General features: G+C 40.8%; 1 protein-coding gene across 6 annotated transcripts in view; it reads left to right on the top strand.

Moving 5' to 3' along the window:
• The first annotated feature begins 343 nt into the window (after positions 1 to 343).
• TBC1D1 (TBC1 domain family member 1) overlaps positions 344 to 23,326 on the top strand; it is a 101,434-nt gene continuing 78,451 nt past the window's right edge. For 2 of the 6 annotated variants that reach the window (XM_059845012.1, XM_059845011.1), the window contains exons 1-2: positions 1,002 to 1,184; positions 7,885 to 8,407. In XM_059845012.1, coding sequence (XP_059700995.1) covers positions 7,991 to 8,407 — 417 coding nt within the window. In that variant the 5' untranslated portion in view covers positions 1,002 to 1,184; positions 7,885 to 7,990. Of the gene's footprint in view, positions 438 to 996; positions 1,185 to 7,884; positions 8,408 to 23,326 lie in introns of those variants that run through there. The other 4 variants (XM_059845008.1, XM_059845007.1, XM_059845009.1 and 1 more) reach the window with 4 other exon arrangements.

Raw genomic sequence — 23,326 nt, 5'->3', positions numbered from 1 at the left:
TCACGGTCGAGGAGAGGAGGCTTCAGCTGTCCACTGTCGCGACATCGGCGCCCCCCTGTCGCCGGCTGCCCGCCGTCTCTGCCGGGCGCCCGTGCCGTCCGCCCCCCGGGGCCGGGACCCGCCGCCTGTTGCTATTTTCGCCCGCGCTGGAGCGCGGCCCGCCGGGTGTGCGGTGTGGCTCCCTCCTCGTCCCGGCCCGCCGGCAGGTAGGGGCGGGCCGGGCGGCGGGCAGCGGCAGGAGGCGGCGGGTGGGCAGTGGCGAGTGGCAGGAGGCGGCGGGCAGTGCAGGAGGCGGCGGGCGGGCAGTCCCTGGCCCGGCCCGGCGCCCGTTACCGGCCCCGCCCGCCTCCCCGCGCGGGAGGTGCCCGGGCGCGCCTGGCAGCCCGCGGCCGCTGCCCGCCGAGGGCACTTCCCTGCGGCGAGCACATCCTGCGGCGGTAAGCGGCGCCCGGGCACCCCCGGCCCCAGGCCTGTCAGGGGGCGGCGGTGGGGCCCGCCGTGCCCCCACTCTGGGCCGGCCCGGGGCAGCGGCGCCGGAGGGGCCGAGCAGTGTTTTGGGAGGTAGGGGGGAAGGAGGAAGAGCAGCTCTTGGCTCAGAGGAAGTGAAGAGTTGTGGAGAGAAGCGCGGCACCCGCCGCGAGCGGCCCGTGCCTGCACCCGCGCTGTGAGGGGGAAGCAGCCTCCGGCGCCGGGCGGGTCCGGCCGGGGCCCCGCAGCGGGAAGGGCGGGCTGCGCGCTCCCGGCGGGTCCCGCCGTCGCTCCTAACGGGGCTCCCGTTAGTAGGCGCAGCTCTGGCTGTGGAAACAGCATTGCTGCCGGACGGGGCGGCCGAGCGGAGCGCAGCGGGGACGGGGGCGCCGGTGCCGCTGTTCTGAGTTGGCTCCTCGTCAGAGTAACCAAAAGACCGGCTCGAATTTAATCTGTCAGTGACCTGAGGTTTAGTTCCTTTTCTGTTGTCTGCTCTTTCCTCGCCCATCTATGCAAAATAGGTGGGTATAACTCCTCCCAGACCGCGCTCCGTCTCAGACCAGCCAAGCGGCTCTTCCCCGGGGAAAGCGGACCTTTCGGACCGCGGCACGGCCGAATGTAACTTTCGGTCTGCCCACGGCGGCGCGGTGTTCCTATGGCCCTTTAAATTCGCGAACTAAGCCAACAGGGGAATGATCTCTCTGCGTTCACGGGAGGTATGAAACGAATGTGGCTATTTATAGCGCAGTTCGAAAAGATTGAGGCCTTTGTGTGCTGTGTTTTATTTGGGAGAGAGGCAAACATGGCAGATCTGCTGTAGAAACCTTTAGTAGTGCAGATGGTGGGATTTGTGGCTGCGTTAAGCCCAGAGATTGAATGGTACATCGTGGGTCAAAATTAATAAATTACACATTTTCTGAATAGCGAATACCTCTGAGCTGATGCATATGACTATACTTTTAATACTTGTAAGTGCTGAAATAGAAAATTGTCACAGTTTGTTATATAGGAATGCTGAAAATCATAGGTAGTGCACGGAAGTAGAAATGTTTGCAGGTGAGAAAAACGACAGGCTGAAAGGAAAGTGAAAGACATATGTGGATGACCTAACACTGTTTTCACTTTAATTTGGTTAACTTCAAAGTTGCATGCAGGCATTTTGGCTGTGGATATGCAGTTGAATGAAAATGAATGGCATTCATAATGTAATTTACCTAGCAAGCTTTCTTTTACAAAGTTTGTTTTTTTTTTTTTAGTGCATTACATTCTTAGAACAGCTCAATATTTTGTTCAGGTCTCTATGAGGCTGAGTCAGAAGACTTCAATCATCAGCATATTCATTTCCATGGACTTGATTAAAGAAATAGCAACAGGTGTTAAGGGCAGGAACAGCCAGCTATTTTCTTCATTTGATAGTTGATCATAAATGTGTATATTTGTAATCAAGAACATACCACCATTTTGTTGCAATTTTTTAATTAATAGCCTATTTATATAACTTACTTGAGGAGTGATATAAATGCTGGCTGTGCTGGTAAATATTTTAGGTGTGTTTATTAGTGGAACTAGTACCAGAGTACATGGTTATGTTATTCAGCACCCAGTCTGGAGTTGCTAACAGCATTTAAGCCTTAAGTCTTTTAAAAGTCAGCATTTAATTAAAAAATAATGGAAATTAAAACTAATTTCTGAGGCAGATTGGTTTCTGGACTTATGTATGCTTTTGGCCACAGCAAAAGAATATCCTTGCAACAAGAGGGATATGTCATGCTTCCAAGTGCCCATTTGAGTTAAATAAAAAAACTTTTTGAACGCTGTTCTCAGGAGAGACCGTGTCATGATATACTTAATATATTTTCTCATTTATGTTTTTCTATATATCCTGCCAGGTGGATAGAGAAATCTGTCCGCTTGAACAAAAACAATGTAAATTTCAGTTAGGGATCAGAAAGAGAGGGAGACAAGTGGTATTTAGTTCTGGCTGGTGTTCCAGAGTTCTGGCTGCAAGCCAGGGCTCCTCATAATCCTTAAGTAGTATGATATTTCTGCTAAAATAATCAGTGGTGAAGTGCAGTCAGTACCAGTGCCTCTGGTTCCATTTGTCAAGAGGGTTCAGTGCTAATGCCATGCAGAGAAGAGCTGAACAAATTTGTACTATTTAAGACCAGCTGTTTTTCATAAGAGCTAGCTGTATGGTTGTATTTTTTGCTTAGCTTCTTGAAGGGGAGGAAAACTGACTTACAGAAACTTACATAAACTAAAGCTGCTCTCATGTCCCGAGCCTGATGTGGTGTAACTGCACAGTTGTGTCTCAGAAGAACTGCAAAGGTTGAGGATGATGGCATCTTTCTGTTCAGCTCCTAGGTCAAACCCCTCATTTATTCCTTGCTGTGTGAAAGCCCTGACTGCTTCCTTGCGTGACGCATCTTCCAAGCTCGTGAGTTCTGCTCTGAGTCCCAGCACTCCAACTGCTACCAAAGCAGGGAAGGAACTGGAGGAGGGTGAAGGGTTGCTTAAGTCTGCAGTTACCAATGTTCTGAACAATAGTTTAAAACTTTTGGCTGCATGTCTGTATTGCATTTAGTCTGGTTGAGAAGAAAGGACAAAAGAAGGATAACACCTCACCACTGTCAAAATTTCTGTTTGTGGGGGGGTTGGGGTTTTTTTGGTTTTTCGTTTTTTGGTTTTTTTGGGGTTTTTTTGGTTTGTTTTTTTGGTTTTTTTTTTTTTTGTAGCGGGGTGGTGTTCTTAGAACATTCTCTCTCCTCTCTTTTTTGTGTATTAGTTTGAGTCTATCCAAGATCTGCCTGGTGTTCCCCCAGGTACACAAACCTGATCTTCAGTACCTCACTTTTCCAGGTTACTTACACAATAACCTCACAAGATTCTCCTTCCTAACCTCAAAGCTTACCTGATCCCATCTAACCAACTAGCACCTGGAGCCAATACCTTGTCCTTGTGATATAGTCTTTGCTCTCTTGAGAGAGGGTGAGTTTTGAGGAATGCTGTCCTGCATGATGCAATGCTGCTTAGACATGTACCTTCACATGGGGTCCAGAATAGCAGAAATAAGAATTTGTGTAGCTCTCCCTTTCATGCTGTCTTGCCATCACCCTCACTTCTATCTAAAGGGGTCCCTTTTAACTTGGTGGCGTAACATGGTGAGACTGTAACTTGATTTTGGAGAGCAAGAGGCTAATATTTTAATTTTTTTTTAATCAGGTTAGGGTTTTAAAAAACACACTATCAGATTTTGCTAGAACAGGACCATCAGTGTAGTGTTGCATGCTTTCTAAGCCCCCCCACTTGTGAGAAGTGGCTGGGTTGATCAGAGCAAAAGAGAAGCTGAGGACGAAGAGCCATGCGTTCCCATGGGTATCTTCCACATTAATGAGTCAGTGTGGTGTTCCCTAGTATATAAGGCAGGGATAGATATATTAATGTGGTTTGTGTGAATATCTTATGCATTACAGTTCGACTGGCTGTTTTTATGCTGATGGAGCAAATACTGCTGAATCAAAGAAGGCTGAACAGTAGGAACAATAATGTTCATATTCTCTATATCTCTATAAACTGTGTCTTAGCAGCAAAGCTGTCAGCTGAGGAGTGCCACTCAAGCTGTTCTCAGTTTTGAGTGCAAGGGCAACCAACACCCTTTTAAAGATGCTGGTGGAGAGGAAAAAGAGGAACTGTCCCAATTATGTTTGTGAGCACTGGGAGAACAACTGGAGACATCCAGTGTGCTAAACACAGCCCAGAGTAATGAAGCTGAATGGTGCTTAGAGCTGCTAAAGGAGCATCAAAGTTGAGGTAGAAGAAGACTAGTAGACAGCTGTATTTATATATCTTTTCTATTCCCTCTTGGGTTAGAAATGAAATAAACACTTAATAAGCATGAGTTAATCAGACACTTGGGAGGAAGAGGAAACTTGTTTGAGCCTACTGTACTAATGTGTATGGTAACTCCCATGGCACCTGCAGAGCCAAATTTCAGAGGGGATGAACTGAAAGGTGGCAACCAGAGATGGGTAAAGGTGCTGAAATTCTAAGCAGTGGAGTCAGGGCAGACATGGATGGGCTGAGAGCATGGCTACTCTTTGGCTTTAATGTGTGTTTAATTTTATGGCTGGGAATAAGCCTGTTGAGAAGAACAAAACTATTTTTAGGTCTAAATTAAGTGTGTACATAAATACTTCATGGTCTTGAAGTAAAACCTCGTCCTCAGTGGAAACTTGAAGGACATGGACACCATCAGCTTGAAACTGGCATAATTTCTGGTGGGATTTGTTTACAATAAGTGGCAGGAGGGGAAAACAAAGAAAGTATGGCTGGGAAAGGGAAATGGAACATGCAGAAACGTAATATACAGAATGATACGGGTTAGATAAGGAGACTTTCTGATGCTGCTAAATTTGTGCTCTGAGAAACTGCACTTTCAGCCTCTCCTAAACATTAGGGAAAAAACCTAACATTTTGACTTCTACTTAACTGGTTTGATTTAGTAGTAAGTGTTTTTCTTTGGAAATAACAAATTGGAGTATTTATGCTGTTGACTTTGCAAGGTGTTTATTTTTGTTAAAAAGAGATGAATGCCAAGAAGCTTCACATTTATATTAAATACATTCCAGCAGTACAATGTTTGTTTGAGTATGACAGAGTATCACCCTTGGGTTTTTTATGTACTGTTCAGTCCTCAGAGTTAGCATGCAAAATAATGTATTATATTGTGATATTCATTTCTCTTTGAGAGAAATGCATTGCCTCACAGATCAAGGGTAAAAGAGCAAAAAGAAATTTGAAAAGTTGCTAGAAACAAGAGTGATTTTGTTGTATTTCTATGTGCCTTTACTTACATTTTTTTAAGAAGGGTTCTCAGAAAATACAGATAAGAAATTGGCTACAAAAAGCTAATACATCAGTGTCTGTCTGGTAGCTCAGTTCTCTTGTTTACAACTAAGAATGAAGTTTTCTAAGGCTTTCTTATCCTGACATTATTATCTATGCCACTGAGTGACAAGAGCAGTAGAAGCTAAAATCTCGATTTTAATGTAGTTTAGACTACACAACATGGTAGTTACGAATTAATCCAATCTTCCCTGCAGTTGCTGAACTATTTTTCGTTGTTGCAGTTAAGGAGAAAAAGTTTGTAGTAGTTTGTGAAAGAGGAGACCATTCTGATTCTTGGCTGAAGGAAAACTATAATGGTAACTGTGTTTATCAGTCTGTGTTGATAAGGTGTAAAAATGCTTCCTTCAGCTGCTATCCCATTTAGAACCACAGAATCACTGATGTGGGGAAAGATCTCCAAGATCATCACGTCCAGCATTTGACTGAACACCGCCAGGTGGATTAGATCATAGCGCCAAGTACCACGTCCAGTTGTTTCTTGAGCACCTCCAGGAACAGTGACTCCACCACATCCCTGGGCAGCCTCTCCCAGTCTTTACCACCCTTTCACCCTTTCCTTTACCACCCTTGAAGAAATTCTTCCTGATGTCCAACCTGAACCAACCCTGCCACAACTTAATGTCATTTCATTTAGGATGTAATGCATTTATATTAATCTAAAGGATGCTTCTTTTCTTGATCATTTGTGAAATAAACAAAAAAACCCTCCCAACTGTAGTATACTTAAAATGAGGCGTACAAATTCTTGATTTTCATGGCCCTTTTCCCCACACCTCCCATGCCCAGACAGACACACAGAGGTTTATGAAAAGACTTTTAAAAATTTGATCTACGCATCTGGAATGCTATTTATTATTAATTCATTGAATGGTATCTTGAAAACTTGCACTCTTGCTAAATTTGCTATTCTTGGAACTGGTAATGCTGGCACAGTGTTCATTTGTCAAAAGATGAAAAAGTTTCAAAAAAGTAAATGTATCCAAAGATGATTTCTACAGCTCACTTGTTTTTACAGTTTGCTAATTACTGCAGAAACATTTTTCCCCAGTGGGACATTTACAGATTGGTTGCATTTTAAACAGCTCAAAATTAATTTCAATCTTGAAAATTTTGGGGCTTTTTTAATCCTGAAATTTCCTTTCATTTTCAACAAGATGAAGGACTGTTAGAAACTCAGTCTGAAAATGTTATTACAAGAGCAAAAGAAGGACAAAGTTCAGTGGAAACTCATGAGAAAAATAGTGCTGGTTTTGATCATATTTATAGATGAACAAAGACAAGAAATACTGTTACCACAGTAAACAGACGGCGCTTATTCAAAACTTGTTCAGATGTAATTAAAATGTTATTTAAAGATATCTTGGTACTATTTATGTTGTTTTAAATATGCCTTATCATGGGAAACTCTCATAAGACTGATGGTAAACCAGTGTCCTGGTATTTAAACACAGGCAATTACAGACCTGTCAGCCTTGCATCAGTCTCACACAATATAATGTAACAGCTGAAACTAGGGGCAGTTAAAGAGGAATTAAAACAGGGTATATAACAAATGCCAGTCTTTGTGTTTTCATGGACTGCATTTCGTGAAATGGAATTTATGAAGAAATGCAATTATTGGATTTCATTACTTAAAGTACTAGTACATAATAAGAGTAGTGGTCATAGATGCTGGGTATAACCGGGTTACAGCAGGGTTGTGTGTAACTTGGTATATTCCATTTGATATTTTAAGAAATGAAAATGATACAATGTCAGTCAGGCTAACATTTAAGTATTCCTGTCTGGCTGACCAGCGTTAAAATGCAACTGCAAATTGTGATTGTCATCTGGTTCCTCCCAGAATGCTGGAAGAATTGTCGCTTTTGACTGCTATCTGACAGGTTTTTCAGCGATCACTCTGCTGACTGCAGCTAGCATTTTTACGTGACAGTGATTTCTAGGGTGTTATTTATTGAAAAAATCTGTTTGGTTACAACCAGTAATCACTGAGCAAACTATACCTAAGGAAACAGCTCCATGTTCATAGCCAAATTCAAAGTCATCCACCTATGGACAAGAAAGCTGTCAAGCTGACTTGTTTTTTTCCCCATATGTAAAGGTGTCTTAGCAGACAGTGACTTCAACTGTCATGAAGGTCAGAGTAGCTCAGCTGAGTTCTTCCTGTGATAACAGGATTGAGATAGGCCCATGTGATCTGCATGTGCCTGCCCCTGAAACAGACAGGCTAGAAAGAATGTTCATTGTAATTTAGTTACTCATTAGATAGTTGAGCTATCTAAAGTCATAAAGCAAAGTTTTAAATCAGCACTGTCTCTTTTCCAAGCAATTTATTTATTACAATTATGTTTGTTGGATCTGAAATAGTAAGGCCCAGTGTAAAGAGGGGAACTTGCTAGATGGGCCATGGTAGCTCTCTTCTGATGTTAAACTATTAATTATTTGTGTTTTTGAAGTTGGTTTTTCATAGAGTTCCAGCACCTACATAACTCTTTCTTTTCCTTCCAGAACTCTTCTGTTCCTTAATCAAAGGAGCCCTCCAGCATCCAGATAATGTCATTCCATGGAACTGAAATATCAGTGAATTAGTCCAGGTTCCCTAAAGGACTGTAAAATGGAGCCAATAACTTTCAAAGTTAAAAAGTGTCAAACACCTAGTGATTTCTCAGCAAGTTTCAGTCTCCAGCTCGTGGGTTCTCTCCCGGTGCATTCCCTAACCACTATGTCAATGCTGCCTTGGATTGTGGCCGAGATCCAGTTGCTCAGTGCAAAGTCTTCCAAAGAAGAACCCAGTGTCAGCCAAATTCGACTTTGTGTTTCACCAGCCAGTTTGCGATGTGAGCCAGACACAGGGGAAACCCAGCAGTGGGATCCTTTAATTTGTTCAAGTTTATTTGAATACAAGCCACAGCAGGTCCACAAACTGATTCACAACAGCCACGATCCAAGCTACTTTGCGTGTCTGATAAAGGATGAAGCAGCAAATCAGCAAAGTATCTGCTATGTATTTAAGGCGGATGATCAGACAAAAGTAAGTATAAAGAAAAGAATCAAAGCAAGCATCCCTGGAGTTGCTTTTGTACTGTTTGAATCCTTTAACTACGCTGTAAAACCTTAAGGTTGTATTTACAATTAGAGACAAGATCTCATTAAAACTTACTGACTTTATTTGGTGTTAATTGCTTGGTGAAATTTGAGCTGCTCAATATGTGAAATGAAAGGTGTGTACATCTCCTACAGAATCAGGGCCTGAATTTCATCAGCTTAAAAAACACTTTAGTTTGGGATATGGGCTGAAATCTTGACCCTCAAGTCAGTGGGAGCTTTTCTGGTGATGTCACTTGGGCTAGTATTTCACTCTCGAGTCACTGTGAACTTTATCTAATCCTGCACTCAGACCTCTCAAATTTCTGTTTTCCTGAGTTGAGACCTATGTGACTGGGAAACAGAGATACCTCCTTTCTCAGAAAGAGGAGAGGGTAGTGTGGAGCCTCCATATGTATCATATTTCTAACAACAGGAGCCTGTGAAAACCTTTTCCTAGCTCTGTAATTCTCAAAGCCTGGCAGACAGGTTTAAAGAGTGGGAGAAAGGCACAGTCTTTGCACCTCTGTGACATGCAGGCTTGCTGCTGCAGGATGTGAGACAGGAACTGGGTATGCATGTCTGGCAGTGGGTGAGATTTGGCTTAGTCTGCATTTCCTAACCAGTTGCTAACCAGCTGTGTCTTTGCCAGTAAAGTGAAAGCTTTGAAATTGTTGATCTCTTCTGTTTGAGAGTAATGTGAGACACTGACTCTCATGAATGAGTAAAATGAGTAAGATTTAACACAAAATTATTGTGAGCTACTGAGGACAAAATGGTGACGTATCCTTCACCTCTTGAGTGTCAACTCTGCTCTCCATAATGTTGGAAAACAGCATGCTCACTTGACTCATAGGTGGTGTCCTGCTGAAGAACCCTGGAGGTATTATGTGAATGTACAGCACACATGGGATTTATGCCAACCTGCCCAATAGCAAAACGTTGTACAGTTCCAAATCCGTGGTCTCAAGCTTACAGCCCAAAACATATGGAAACAGCTTTAGTTAAATCCCCCCAGATAAAACTGCAGTTCCAGTAAATTAAAAGGCAAATACATTATAAATCATAAGCATTCAAGTGAGAAATCCTGTCAAGTTAAATGTGGAATACCAAGTTTATGTATGTAAGAGCCAGAAATAAGGAATAGTTATTTCAATACTTGGCATTGGATAGCAGCTGGTGAGTGCATTTTTCAGTTTGCTTCTGCATTTACTTGCACTTGTGATTTTCCAGGATTATGGTGAAAACACAGCACTGATCACTCCAGTACATTTTCTTAAGCATTTTCTTTTGCAACAAAAGATTCAAGTACTTTTTTCTTCATGTTTGATCAAATTCCTGGACATGTTTGAAATTATCAAAACCAAACAGAGTCTCTGGTTAAATTTGCAGCTGTGTCTACTTATTTTTGGAGACAACACCCACTATTTTAGTATGCCTGTTTTAACTACTTAGCTCTAGGTTCACACAGATAGCCATCCTTTCAAAAACTGCCTTCCGCCTGGCCTCTTGCCTCGTGTGCAAGAGTTGTTTCTCTTGACTTTGCAGTCTAGGCAGACATCTAATCAGCATTTGTGGACCTATGTTTTAACAAAAGGGTAATGGAAATGCCAGGTGTTCTTACCATCTAATATTAAACACTGCCTCTTTTAATTAAATTTTGTGCAATTTCCACATTTTAGGTAAGTTCTATGTGCTGTGTAGGATGTTGTTACTTTGCCCTGAATATGATCATATAATGCCTTTTAGCTAATTTATGTTTGTGTATTTATCAGGAGGAGGGAACTGCTGTTACCTGTTTTGCAGATGCCCAGCTTGAAAGGATAGGGAGTGCACACATGCTTTTGTTACAAACTGAAGGAGCTGTTTGTTAAAAGCCAATGAGTTGTGATGAAGGATTTAGGATTGTTAGTGCAATTTATGTTGAATTTCAGAAGAAATAAATTTTAGAAACTGGGCTTTTGCAGCCTGTGCAACTCAGCAGATTCTTGTGTCGGCACTCTTGTTTGTAAGAACTATTTTTTTCCTATTTGCTTCAGGTCTGTAAAAGAACCACAGCAGTTCAGATACGTTTAGTCACAGAATTTTTGTGTTCATTACAATCTTTAGCCAACAATCTTGGACATCCAGACTTTTGTGATAATTACTAATTACAATAATATTTTAAACTGCCACAAGAGCCACAATTTTTTGTGTCTGCATATATAAATGTATAGTAGGGTTGTATTTGATGAAGAGTTCTTGGATTAAGTCACGTCTGACTGAGGATTTGAAGTAGAAGGTACTTTGTGGCTTTGTAAATAAGTTCTGTTGTATATCCTCACCTTAAGATAAGTAGACTAAAAAGGGGCAGAAGTATGTCTGTGGGAGAAGTACAGTAGGAAGATTAGAATGTTAAGATAATGGCAGTTGAGTAGAAGACTAAACAATTAAAGCCTTTAAGAGGAGGACAAGAAACTTGAAAGTCCTGCAGACAAGCATAGTGCTGGAGGTGGTAGTACAGAAATCCAGGAATGATCAGTCTTTTAGCATCAGCATTGCAGATAGACTGCAGTCCATTAACTGTAGTTTTACTCCTTTATAAACACAAATTGAGCAAGATCATACATCTGATTAGTGAGGGATTATTTTACTGTTTAATATGAGAGTTTTGTTAATGTTGCTGGGTCATATTTAGCTCAGCTCTAGAGTTGATGGAGGTGCATGCGATGCCATGCAATGTTTTTCCTGAATACAAGGCTCTTGGGTTCATTGTTGCTGCATTTCCAACATAGCCACTTTAGAGAAGAAATCCATAGACAGGTAATTAACACTAAGTAATGTGGAGATTGTTTGCAAGGAATTCTTTGTTATGCTGCTCTGTAGCAGTGAAAGAAAAGGTAGTGCCCCATTGTAGACTTTGTCTTCCCTCTGTAGGATTTGCTGTAATTATTTCCATTGTACCATCATGGCAATGTGTGGCTCACTTTCTCTGCTGGATAGCAGTAAGTAGGGAAGGATGAGATGACTTTACTTGAAAAGAAGCATGTGAATATGGAGATGATTTCACTCTACTTTGAGCTTAAAGGATGGGTTACTCTGCCTAGAGAGGGCTTCTCTAATGGATTAGAGTCTTCTTTTCCAAGTCAATTTGTCAGACATGGGATCTGGAGTGTTCCTTTCTTCATATATAACTTCTGTAAGTTTCCACTAGTTACAGATAGTGGAGTTTCTTATCCTTACACCCTCACGTTCTGCAGATGTTCTAATGTGGCCTCATGATTGAGTAATTTCTGCCTGAGGGTGGGGCTGAAGCATTAATGCATGTTCTTTGTAGGTGCTCCAGAATGGAGCTGGCTTCAATTATATTGCCTGCAGGGAGCTTTATGAAGGCTACTTATAGGTCAGGTGAGTAATGATGGGGGAAGCTGGGGAAAAATTAAATCTCCCTTAAATCTCTTTGCAGAATAGTCCCTTTAGGATAAGAACACAATCTTGTTGAACACCTTGGTGAGAGTGCTTGGCTACTGTAGGAGTGCAATGGAAATGAAACCATTCATGCTCCACCCTCTATGTCTCCCCAGTGGCCTGTGGTCTGACATTTGCTTATGTACTACAGAAGTGTGATGCTATTGATATCACTGTTGTTGAAAACTATATACTTTAAAAATTATTGGCATTTTAGTCCTACATTTCAGATGTGCTTGTTCTAAACTGTTTAGAACTGCAGGTGAGGAGTGCCATTTCCTTCCTGAGCTCATTCTCCCCAGGTTTCCTTCTGTATGGAAGGAAATCCCTGCTTTATCACAGCATTCTCTCCAAGAAATGGAGGAGATAAATGACATGAGGCCAAGGGCATACTGTAGCAGGGATTCCCCCTCCAGCAGATGCAAAGTAGCCAAAACATTATGGAGGATGAGTAATTTTTGTTCTTATTTTCAGCTTAGAAAAGTAATTCCAGATGTCATTATGTTGATCCTTCTTTGGTGTATCAAATAATTTGTTTTACTTAGGTATGTTTAATCTTACTTGATGGATGTTTGGGCTGGCAAATGGAACATGGGTCACTAGTTTATCTGACTCATGCCCTGAGCTAGTTTAGATTTAAGGCAAGTTAAGGTTGTACTGCTTTTATTATACTTTTATATTTATTGTAAATGAAGATTTACAGCTCTAAATTTAATGTTTTCACAGAGGTCTGAGTCAAAGAGGACATTCAGTATCTCAGCCTTTTCCCATGTCCTGTGCTCCATTCAGCAGCAGGCTCACATTTTCCCAGGCCTGTCTTCTGCCACCTACATAGCTATAAAGACTTTTTTGTTGCCTTTGCTAGATTCAATTCCATGTGGACTTCAGCTTTCCTAATCATGTCTCTGTCTTGGGTTGGCAAATTCTTATCGAGGCTCTCTGGAAACTGGCTGGATTGGCTATGCCCTGCTGTGTTTTTCCTAAAGCAGATGTTTGAGTGGCTGAAGTTCTTCATCAGGACCAGTGTACGCTAATGTGAGGCTACTCTGAGCTGTCTGTAGAGTGCATCATCCACCTATTCTTTCTGATCACAGGGTAAAATAAATTCCTGTATGCGGAGCAGAAATTGGCAGACAGCCCTGTCACTTTTTAGTTTATTTTTTTAGTGAAGCAGATGTTCAGAATGCTTGAAAGTTTCCCCTTTTTTCTTCTGTGATATGAACTGGAGGTTTAGAGAATTTGAGGGAAAGCCTAGAAACTTGAGCCTGATGTCTTGCAAGGAAAATATTTCTGTGACATTACTAATGGAGAACTGGAGTATGAAGAAAGGTAAAAAGTTCATGTCAAATTTTTAAATGGTTACATTTTGTACTGGTGTTTTTGTTTGTGTGGATTAGGGTTTTTTTTGTCCCCAAGACTCTGGACACGAGTTGTCATAACAGCCTGTAATATATGCTTGTGTTTACCAGAGCATTTAATGCTATGATGGCAAAACACTGTGTAGAACTTCTCTGCTTAATAGAAAAATATTGCCTGTGATTAAACAGGATCACAGCTGCACAAGACATGCACAAGTCTATATGGTGCTTCTGAATCTTCTCTCTGTAGTGTCATCAATCAGGGAGAGCTTTTGGCCCAGGCAGCTGCAGGGTGTTACCATGAGAGTTGGAGTGTCTGTATGATTGAAGCAGACTGGGACAGCTGCTCGAAACCTGAGCCTGCTGATTGACTTCACCTGTGCCAAATTTGCCCCAAGGCAAACACAGATAGAACCCATCTCCTTACACCGAGGAACTTCTTGAAATGTAGCACCTGGGCTGTTGTGGAGCTTTTTGGTTACAACTGTGATGCCTTCTGTTGTCTGAGATATGCGAGTTTTTGTTCACCCATTGCTTTAACAGTTATTTTGCTTTTAAACAACCTTCACCTACTTTCATGAGTTAAAATAGCTTATGCACTTAAGTAGATCACGCTGTCTTACCTGGAATGCAGCACTCTGTTACATGTTGTTTATGATCTGATTATGTGCTGAAGGAGCTGGTTTCAGATAATCAACACTTAGCTCTCTGTGAGGCTGCACAGAGCTGAACTTCACATTATTCATCTATAAAAGGAATGGCAGGGGCCCAGTGAACTCCTAAGCAGTTGTTGTGAGGCTTGGCTTCATGACTGTCGATTCTTACACAACTTGTTTTTACTTTAGACTTTAAGGTATAGTCTCACTAAGTATCTCATTTTTAATAGCACCATTTCCCTTTCTTAAAAGAATTCAGGGAAGATAATTCTAAAGGTAGAGGTGATCTTTTTCTTCTGTATTTTACTGCCTGATGAGTCAAGGGAGATTAAAACATGGTTCTTCTTTTGCAAAAAGCCATAAAACACTGAAACAAAAGTAACTGGACTAATGTCAGTGCAAGTGACAGCTTACTTTGGCTGGTTTTTGCCTCCTTGTGCACCTTTGGGGTTTTTGATTGAAGCTGTGTAATTGCAAACTGCTAGCACTGCTTTTTGATTTAGGACATCCCTCCTGTCTCCCAAATACTACCTGAAGAAAATGTAAAATACAGAAGGAGAAAAAAAATGCAGCAGAACAAATGAAAAATCAAATGCATATTTGTGATGTGCATATACACAGTCCAGTTTATAAAGTAGGTCAAAGTTTAGCTATGTAAATCTTAGCAGAATATCCTGTATAATGCAAACAACCAGCTGTGCTTTCAGTACTCTCACAATTAATCAAGCTTTACAGGCTTCTTGAGCGTGTGATGACACCAGTTCTATCCTGGGATCTGTTTGAACAATCCATGTATGTGAGCTCTTCTGTCAGGGAACTTCAGTGGCCAGTGACCCTATCCCTGGCAGTGTCATTCCAAGCCTTTATGGGGTTCTTGTCAAATCTTTGAGTGACTTTGTGACATGCTGCATCAGCTAAGTGCCTGTGTGTTCGCTCTCATTTTATAAAAAAATATTGTGGGATTTCCCTAAACCTTGTGTGATTGCCACATGGAGGAAGTAATTTGTGCAATACCAGTGCTCCTGAGTTACAGTCAGAGATAATGTCTGATCAAGGAAGATGAAATTAATCACTCTTTGTAAAAAGAGTTGCCTATTCCCATTCTTATGGCAGCAGCAACATAAAAATTATATATTCTTGTGATTTCTTATCTTAGTGTAATAGTTAACTGTATATAACTCTTTTTGTCTTATTTGTGGCCTATGATGTCCAGCACAGGTAACTGGAGCCATGAATATCTAAGCATCCTCCATATCTGTTGAAGAGTTTTCTTTAAAAGCTCCTGTTCACACAGAGAAGAACTTCTATGCATATGTCCAAAGAGAAGCTCACTCTTAACTTCTTAACCAAGTTAGAGTCAGCTTTCCATGGCCTTGTAATCCTTTGTTTGCTGGTTTGCACATTCCCACCTTCCCCCCTGTTCTTTATACTGTGGTATCACTCAATGATGTGTTTCAGAGTAATTTGAATATTCCGAAGGAAAAGTGATAAAGTTTCAATGAAATCAGCATCCTAACATGATCACAGAACAGTTTCATGTGCGCCTTTGTGAGAGTCAGGGCACAGCCACCTAGAGCCCAGCCTCAGATCCCCAATTCATTCAGTCTTAAATTGTTGTGGGGTTTTTGTTCAAGTGTAATTTATGATGGTACACTGAGAAGATTTTATAGCTGTCCTCTGTCAAAAGAGGCAATTCTGTTATTATTTTCTCTTCTGATCCATCCCTTTATGTACTTCCTTGGTGTTTTCCCTTGTGCTGGCACTGATGTTTGTCCAGCTCTGTGTTGAGCTGCTTTAGGGACTAAGGTAAAAGAAATTAATTTCATTCTGCTCCAAAACCTATTTGGTGCACCTTGCTAGATCACCATAGATGTTTTTTGTCAAATTTTAAGTTGACATAAATTTGGCAACTAAAGTGAGCATTAAATATTTTGGGGCAAGGTTTTCATAAGCAGGTGAGGGGAAAAGAGTGCCACACCAGGAGTACTCCAAAGGGATTGGGCTGTGGAGCAGAAACCTGTTCTTTCTTTGTAGGATGACATAGATGTTAAAAGTAAGACTATGAGGATGGAGGTGCACAGGTACACTTGCAGGTTTCTTTGGACTCTGCACACAGAGCCACCTTGTTTGGAGCATACCGCTTGTACCACCAAGGTTGTGGATTCAATCCCCATATATGCCATTTACTGAATAGTTGGACCTAATAGTTGGTGATCCTTGTGGGTCCCTCCCAACTCAGAATATTCTCTGAAAGTGTTGCTGGCATTGAAGTCTGTCCTGCTAGTAATGTGTGAGAAGAAATCAGTGCATACTTGCCCAATGAGTCCAGAGTAGCCTTGGTCTAAAAAGACAAACATCACCGGGTGGGTGGTCTTAAATTGGGAAACTGTCTATCCACATATTACCCAAGCACTAATCATTTTAAAAGTCTCAGCTTCACAACTTGTAACAAGAACAAAATATGTAGCAACAAAGTTATCCTGCTGAAGTTGATTTCAGACTAGAAGAAGTTTGGAAGTTTGAATGCTGTTTTGTTGATCTCTAACTCAAGTCAGAAAGTCTAATCTAGATTCAGTAGATGGTTTTTATTTTTATAAAATTTTTTATAATTTAGAGTCACTAGATGGTTTTTATTTTTTGTTTAATTACTTAACACTCTCAAGTAATATGAAGTATGCACAGTTGTGAAGGTCTTAAATTAATTTTGTGGATGCTTGATGCAACGATAGTTGTATGCAATTTAAAGCCAGAAAGTAGCTATATTAGATAGGGGGGAAAACTGCTTTGAAAATAACAGTTTTTATTTTAAAAATCAGTCTTTCCTTAAACAGTGTTAGTTGTTGTGGTGCACAGTACAATAACATATTGAGGACGGTGTGATTTAGGTGGCAAAACTGAGAAGATCATTTTTGTCAAATACATGAATAAACAAAGGCTGTATCTGTCATGTAGGTTAGTACAGTCTCTACAGAGAGACTCAACAGTGTTCTGGCTCCTATCTGGTTGATACCAGTTATCTTTCCTCAAGACTAATAAAACCAAAACCTCCTTTTTAATCTGCTTTGCAAGTTTCATTAGTAAGCATGGGCTTTAGCTCACTTGGAGCTACTTAAACATGGACATTTATGTTCAGGCAGTTGTATTTCTTCTTTTCAGATTTTAAAATGGCTCTAAAAGACAAACACAAGCCATCCACATTCAAATATGAAGACACCAAGTCATAAATTATGATACTGATTAAATCATCTTCCTGAAATAGCTCCTTATGTTTCCATGCAGTTGGCTTTTCATTTAAAGTTTTGCCTTTCCTGGGCTGACATTTATGCTGTGCCCCAAGGTCATCAAATGGGGGCTCTTTGGCTGTAGTGGAGCAGAAAACCAAAGCAGAGGAGGCATATATAACTGCTGTATTTACTTTAGCAGCACAATCTCCCATCCTGTTACATGTCAAAGTGAATAATGGTAGAAAATCATTGTCGTAAAATCAGTGCTTTCCCTTGCCTGGTGTAGACACAGTTGTTCTCTATTTCTGTTTTTTTTACCCTCTCTATGGACGTCAAGTTATGGGAAGGGCTGTGGGAAATATTTTCCTAAAGAATGATTAGTGTGACTGGACAAATACAGGCTTAAATGGATATGTGTGTTTGCCCTAAAGGTTGATCATGGAGGATCTGATACAAGGATTGAGTGGATAATGCCAGCTTATACTTGGTTTGTCCTTTGTATGAAGCTGCTGGTCAACGTGGACTTCCCCTTTCTTTCCCACCCTCCCCCCCACTTTTTCCAGAGTGACAGTAATTGAGATCTATTGCTAGTCATAAAAACAGCTTCACTGATGGTGATTCTTCTTGCATTGGATTAAGTTTGGTTCTTGTGCATAAATGATTGAACACTTTTTCATGTTCAAGCTTCTTTAAAAGACCCCCACAAAACTAGCTTCACACAGGCAGAATTTCCTTCAAAACTGTATTTTTAGTAATCATTATGTGGTTTGTGGTGTTGCTTTGTTGCTTATATGCTATGCTTCTACTTACAATGTGAAGAACTTACACAGAAAGAGGGAATAAAAGCTAGATTTTACAACTCCTCATTTGAGATTTTTGGAAGCTACGTTCAGCACAAAGGTTTAAAGTAGAGCTTGCACTGAATATCTGGTGGTGTATTTGCATCTAAAACTGTGGCTAACTGAAATGGAGATTTTTTTTGAGAGTTTTTTGAGAGTCAGAAAGTAAATTGTACATAAATCTTATCTCTGAGTCTTTGAGGCTAAGATCTGTATGCACTTTAACTTCAGGCTAGGTCCTTTGAAGACAACAGACATACTTGCAGCAATGACTTTGAACATGCTTGTAGATACTTGCTTGGTTTGCACCTATAGCATGTAATATATTATTCAGCTTGGTTTTAGCCTTAGATTTTTTTTTAATGACAGTTATGTTGTTCATGTAGAAAAAGGAGGTTTCCAATACCTCCAGCCTCCAGTTAGTTTATTTAGAAAGATTTTTAATGAAACAGAAGTACTTTTAAAACGAGACAAGAAAAATTATAATTCAAATACAAGAATATATTGAGGATGATTAATATGGTTGATTCGACACCACTATTACAAAACTTAGGTTTCTTTCCTTATTTAAAATTGCAAATAGAAGTATGGCACATATCTATGAAGCAATAATTTACGAAGGTTTTAAGAAGAGCAAAGCCCCGTTCATCACTTTTAATTCTTTACAGACTACAAAAACCGTGTTCTAATGTGCATCTTCAAGTACAAATAGTGTTGGTACCTTCAGAGGTCTCTCACTGAAGCTGAATTCAGAGGCATTTCTAGAAGCTGTGTTGTCATGTTAGAAGTGCCTTTGTTGGACCAGCTGTCCAGCAGCAATGAGGCACTTCATATTCTCTACTTAAGTGCAGATTTCAAAGCGACACAGTAGTGGGTAATGACACACTGGAACAAGGCACTCTGACTCCCAAATCAGGACTGGGATTTAGGAGAGAAAAGCAGTTGCTTCTGAGGAGCTCTCTGCAGATCTCTGCTGCTGTGGAGTGCTGTACAGTGTTCTTGACAGTAGCATTCATAGCCAGGCCGTTAGGAAGCTTTTCTAATTGCAGGAAGAGAACTTCATTGTTCTTGAAAGGGATTATTCCCCAAAGTGCATAACTCCTTTTGTCCCTCCAATCCCTTCACAAGTTTGCAGCTTCATCACGGTTTAAGATGAGGTGTTTAAGTGCCACTTAGTGGCTGTGCAGAGCAAATGTAAGATCCTGCGATTGCTGTGACAGTTTTCACCTCTTCTGCTTTCCACCGGCAGGAGAATTGCTCAGCTTATCGTGGAGATACTGAAGGCTTAATCTAAAACTGGTAGAAATCAATTGAAAGATGCTGGTGGGTTTTCAGTTAGAAAGTTTCAGTAGTGTAACTTCCATTTTACTTTTTTTCCCAAATTGTCCTACTGAAGTTCTGTTTGGGTTCTCCTAGTGGGTTTTTTGGGTTTTTTTTTTGTTTTTCATTTGAGTGATTTTTTTCAATATTTTTGCAGTGCCTCTAAAAGTATTGGAATGAGTTTGTATTTTACTATGTAACAAGAAGCAGTGCTGTGTAAAGTCAGTAGGACAGAAATACTGCTGTTTCTCTAGTTTATTCTTGTGTGTTAAATTTCACAAAACAAGATGTGCTCTAACATTGGTTAGTGTTTGACATCAGCCACTGTTCTGGGGTGTTTCAGCTCCCCTCAGAAGAGTATCTGATAGATGTGAAACAGTTAGTTCTCGGTCATGTTAGGAGCTTGCTATAAAAAAGTTTTACGTGTGCAAGGACAAAAGTTTATATTCTAGAAACTTGCAGGACTTCTGGGTATTCTTTACATGTATATTATTAACCAGGTACATCCTTAAGACACATAAAGGTATAGTAGCCACTTGATCTGTGATTTAAGTGGGGGCAATTCTCAAATGAATAGCTTTTACATCTCAGAGTGCATTCATTGCCTGTATGCAGGCTTCCTCTTTCCTGGGAGGAGGTTTTTCAGTGGGGTTTCTGCAGGGAGTTCATGTACTGCAGAAGACATGCTTCAAGTTTTTCTTTAGAATGGAGTTGTCTTTTTTTCCTTCTCTTTCAGTTTTTGTGTTTAATAGAGTATCCATATGCATGCTAGATTCGGAAGAGTCAGAAAAGTTCCCAGGAACCTCAAATAAACAAAACACAGATTTCCGATTACATTTTTGTTAAAGTTACAGAACAGAAACTGTCGAGGTCTCAAGATAAACCCCTTTGCACATGTTGAGACAATTTACTTCCAGCAAGCCATATAAAACATAGGTATGTGACAAATTTTCCTTAGCCAGATAACCCTCAGTGACCTGACTTTAAGTGCACATGTTTGCACAGGCATGTCAGCCTGTTCTGAAGTCTTGAGGCCAGCTTGAAACATCAGCTGAATTAGACTCACAGGTTTTTGTCTTTTGTTGTGAGCAAATTCAAAGCACTTCTATGGGGATGACATTGTGGATCTACAGTGAGAGAAAGTAATACTTGATTCTTATTAAGTTCTTGTTGTTTGACTGTATATTACAGCATTGCACATGCTAAAAGAAAAAGCTGGGAAGATTGATTAAAACGTGCCTTCATTCAACTCATGAATTATAATTGAAAGCAATGGGACACTTGAGAATTTAATATACCCTGGATGAAATGTCCTGTTAATTATCTTTATCAATGATCTGGACTAGGGGATCAAGGGCACCCTCAGTAAATTCACAGATGACACCAAAGTGAGTGGGAATGTTGATCTGCTGAAGGGCACAAAGGTTCTGCAATGGGATCTGGTCAGGCTAGATAAATAAGCCAAGGCCAGTTGCAAGAGGTTCAGTATGGCAAAATGCTGGATCCTACACTTGGGTTGCAACAGTCCCAGGCAGTGCTATAGATGGGGGGCAGAGTGGCTGGAATGTGGCCACAGCTGGCTGAACATGAGCCAGGGTGTGCCCAGGTGACCAAGAAGGCCAGTGGCATCCTGGCCTGTGTCAGAAGTAGTGTGGCCAGCAGGACCAGGACTGGGACTCAGGACTCAGCACTGGTGAGGCACACCTTGAGTCCTGTGTTCAGTTCTGGGCTCCTCACAACTGGAAAGACATTGAGGGGCTGGACCAGAGAAGGGCAAGAGAGCTGGTGAAAGGTCTGGAGCACAGAGCTTATGAGGAGCAGCTTAGGGAGCTGGGATTGTTTGGCCCAGAGAAGGCTCAGGGGAGACTGGATCACTCTTTGCAACAATCTGAAAGGAGGTTGTAGTAAGGTGGGGATCAGCCACTTTTCCCAGGTAACAAGTGACAGGATGAGAGGAAGTGACTTCAGTTGCACCAGGTAAGGTTTAAATTTTATATTAGGGAAAAAAATCCTCAGTAATTGGGTTCTCAGGTATTGTATCAGGCTGCTCAGGGAAGTGGTAAAATCACCATCCCTGGAAGCATTCAAAAATGTGTGCATGTGACACTTGAGGACGTGGTTTAGTGGTGAATATGACAGTGCTGGGTTAGTGCTTGGACTTGATGATCTTACAGGTCTTTTCCAACCTAAATTGATTCTATGATTCTAAAAGACCTGCTCAGATGACTTCTGAGGTTCACTTACCCATTTGAGTCTTTGCACCTGTGAACACATTCAGATAAGTGAGTTGAGACTTACAAATTATTCAAATATGCTCAAACTTGCAAGTTGTAGCAGTATCTGAACTTACCAGATCACTTCAGTGAAGAATTCAACTGTCTAGCCTATCCATCCAGCTTTGTGCAGGTTTCTCCTGGAATGCCAGAGTTCCCTGTTGGTACTAAGAATACCCAGAAAGGAGGAAATGGCAAAACTGACCCATGATTAGTTTTTTATTTATTTGTGCATTTCAATAGTGTACTGCATGTCAACTAATATTTCAGACTTTATTCTTGAAAATATGTGCATATTTCCAAATTTGATGAGTCTTACATGCGATGATGCCACTCTCTCCCCTTCTTGGTGACAAGATGGTTAACAGAGCCTGTGGTGAGGGGCTGTGTTGGATCTGTGTGGATCCGTGGGTTTTGGATGGCTGACTCAGCACGCAGAGGCTTCCATTGTTCTGGCATAGGGGCGGAAGCGCAGTCAGCACATGTGGGTGAAATGTGCAGTGGTGACTTACAGTAGTAGATCCTGAGCCCTTTGAAGCAATGTAGCTCTGTCAAAACCACAAAAGAGCCATAAGGACAAATCCTGCTGCTGTATTTTAAAGGCCTCTCTATTGTGTATTATATTCCACAAATGTTTTCTAGTGTGTTTTTTAGGAGTTAAAACAGAATTATCTTGAAGTAACTAAATGTGGAATGTTGTTTGTAATGAAACCTGGAACTGTAAATTTCTGAATGGAAAGCCAGGTGTATCATGGGGAAAGTGATTTTTCAGATTGGTAAAGACTGAATCTTGGTTTGAAAGATGGTTTATTGCCATTTTTTGGCTTTCACTGTAATTGAAAGACAGTATGATTTAGCCAAAAATACAAAAGCAAAAGAGTCCACATCACTGGCAAAAATACACTTGATGGGTTAATAAGCCTGCAGAAGAGGGTAGGAAGGGGAGAGATTAGAAACAGTGAGTTAAAAATGTGTGCAAGGGAACATTGCTGACAAAATTTTCCACTTTCAAGACAGCTGAGAAGGAATATAATGAACAGCACAACATAGCAAAATAAAAATCACAGATAATTTAATAAAAAGGCAGATTTATGTGCTCCATACAAAGTTACTGTTCATGCAAATTATTATGTTAGTAGGTTCCAGTAGTATTCTCAATTTCACATTACACTGGAACTACCTAGGGAAGGACTGTGCTTCAGCTTGTAATCAAATGGAAGGCTGGTGATGGGAAGTGATGCAGAGCAAGGGTTGGGCAGGCAGCTGAGTGCGCTTCTTAATCAACTGCAAGGGGCTGCAGTAGTTCTCAGCTGGCTGCTACAGTTCTTCCACCAGGGTTTTGTCCAAGAGCACCCAAGCAGGGAGGCTTATGGTATGAGGCCAGCCTTACATACATTAAAATTTCTTCAGCTTGATTCTGGAAAAGAACAGGACAATATGGTATTTGTTTCCTCCTTTTGTTATCTCTGCTTAAGATGCATAAGGATATAGTAACAACTTGGTCTGTGATTTTAGTGGGGGCAATTCTCAAATAAATAACTTTTACACTCAGCTGCTTATCATATATGAACTGCAATATCACTCTATTGACTGTAGGTAAGTTCTGGACCCTATGCTTACTGAGAGATAAACCTGAACAGATAGTTCTTATTGTTAAGCAATTCCCCGTAAAACCAAGAAATATTTTGGTTTGGCGATAGAATAGTTAACACTTCAAGTTTTATTTTAACTGTTGAAGTTTTTTCAGTT

This window comes from Haemorhous mexicanus, chromosome 4 (genome assembly GCF_027477595.1).
Source record: "Haemorhous mexicanus isolate bHaeMex1 chromosome 4, bHaeMex1.pri, whole genome shotgun sequence".
Taxonomy (NCBI): Eukaryota; Metazoa; Chordata; class Aves; order Passeriformes; family Fringillidae; genus Haemorhous; species Haemorhous mexicanus.
Note: the sequence above shows the minus strand (reverse complement) of the source record. Positions and strands in the feature narration are given on the sequence as shown.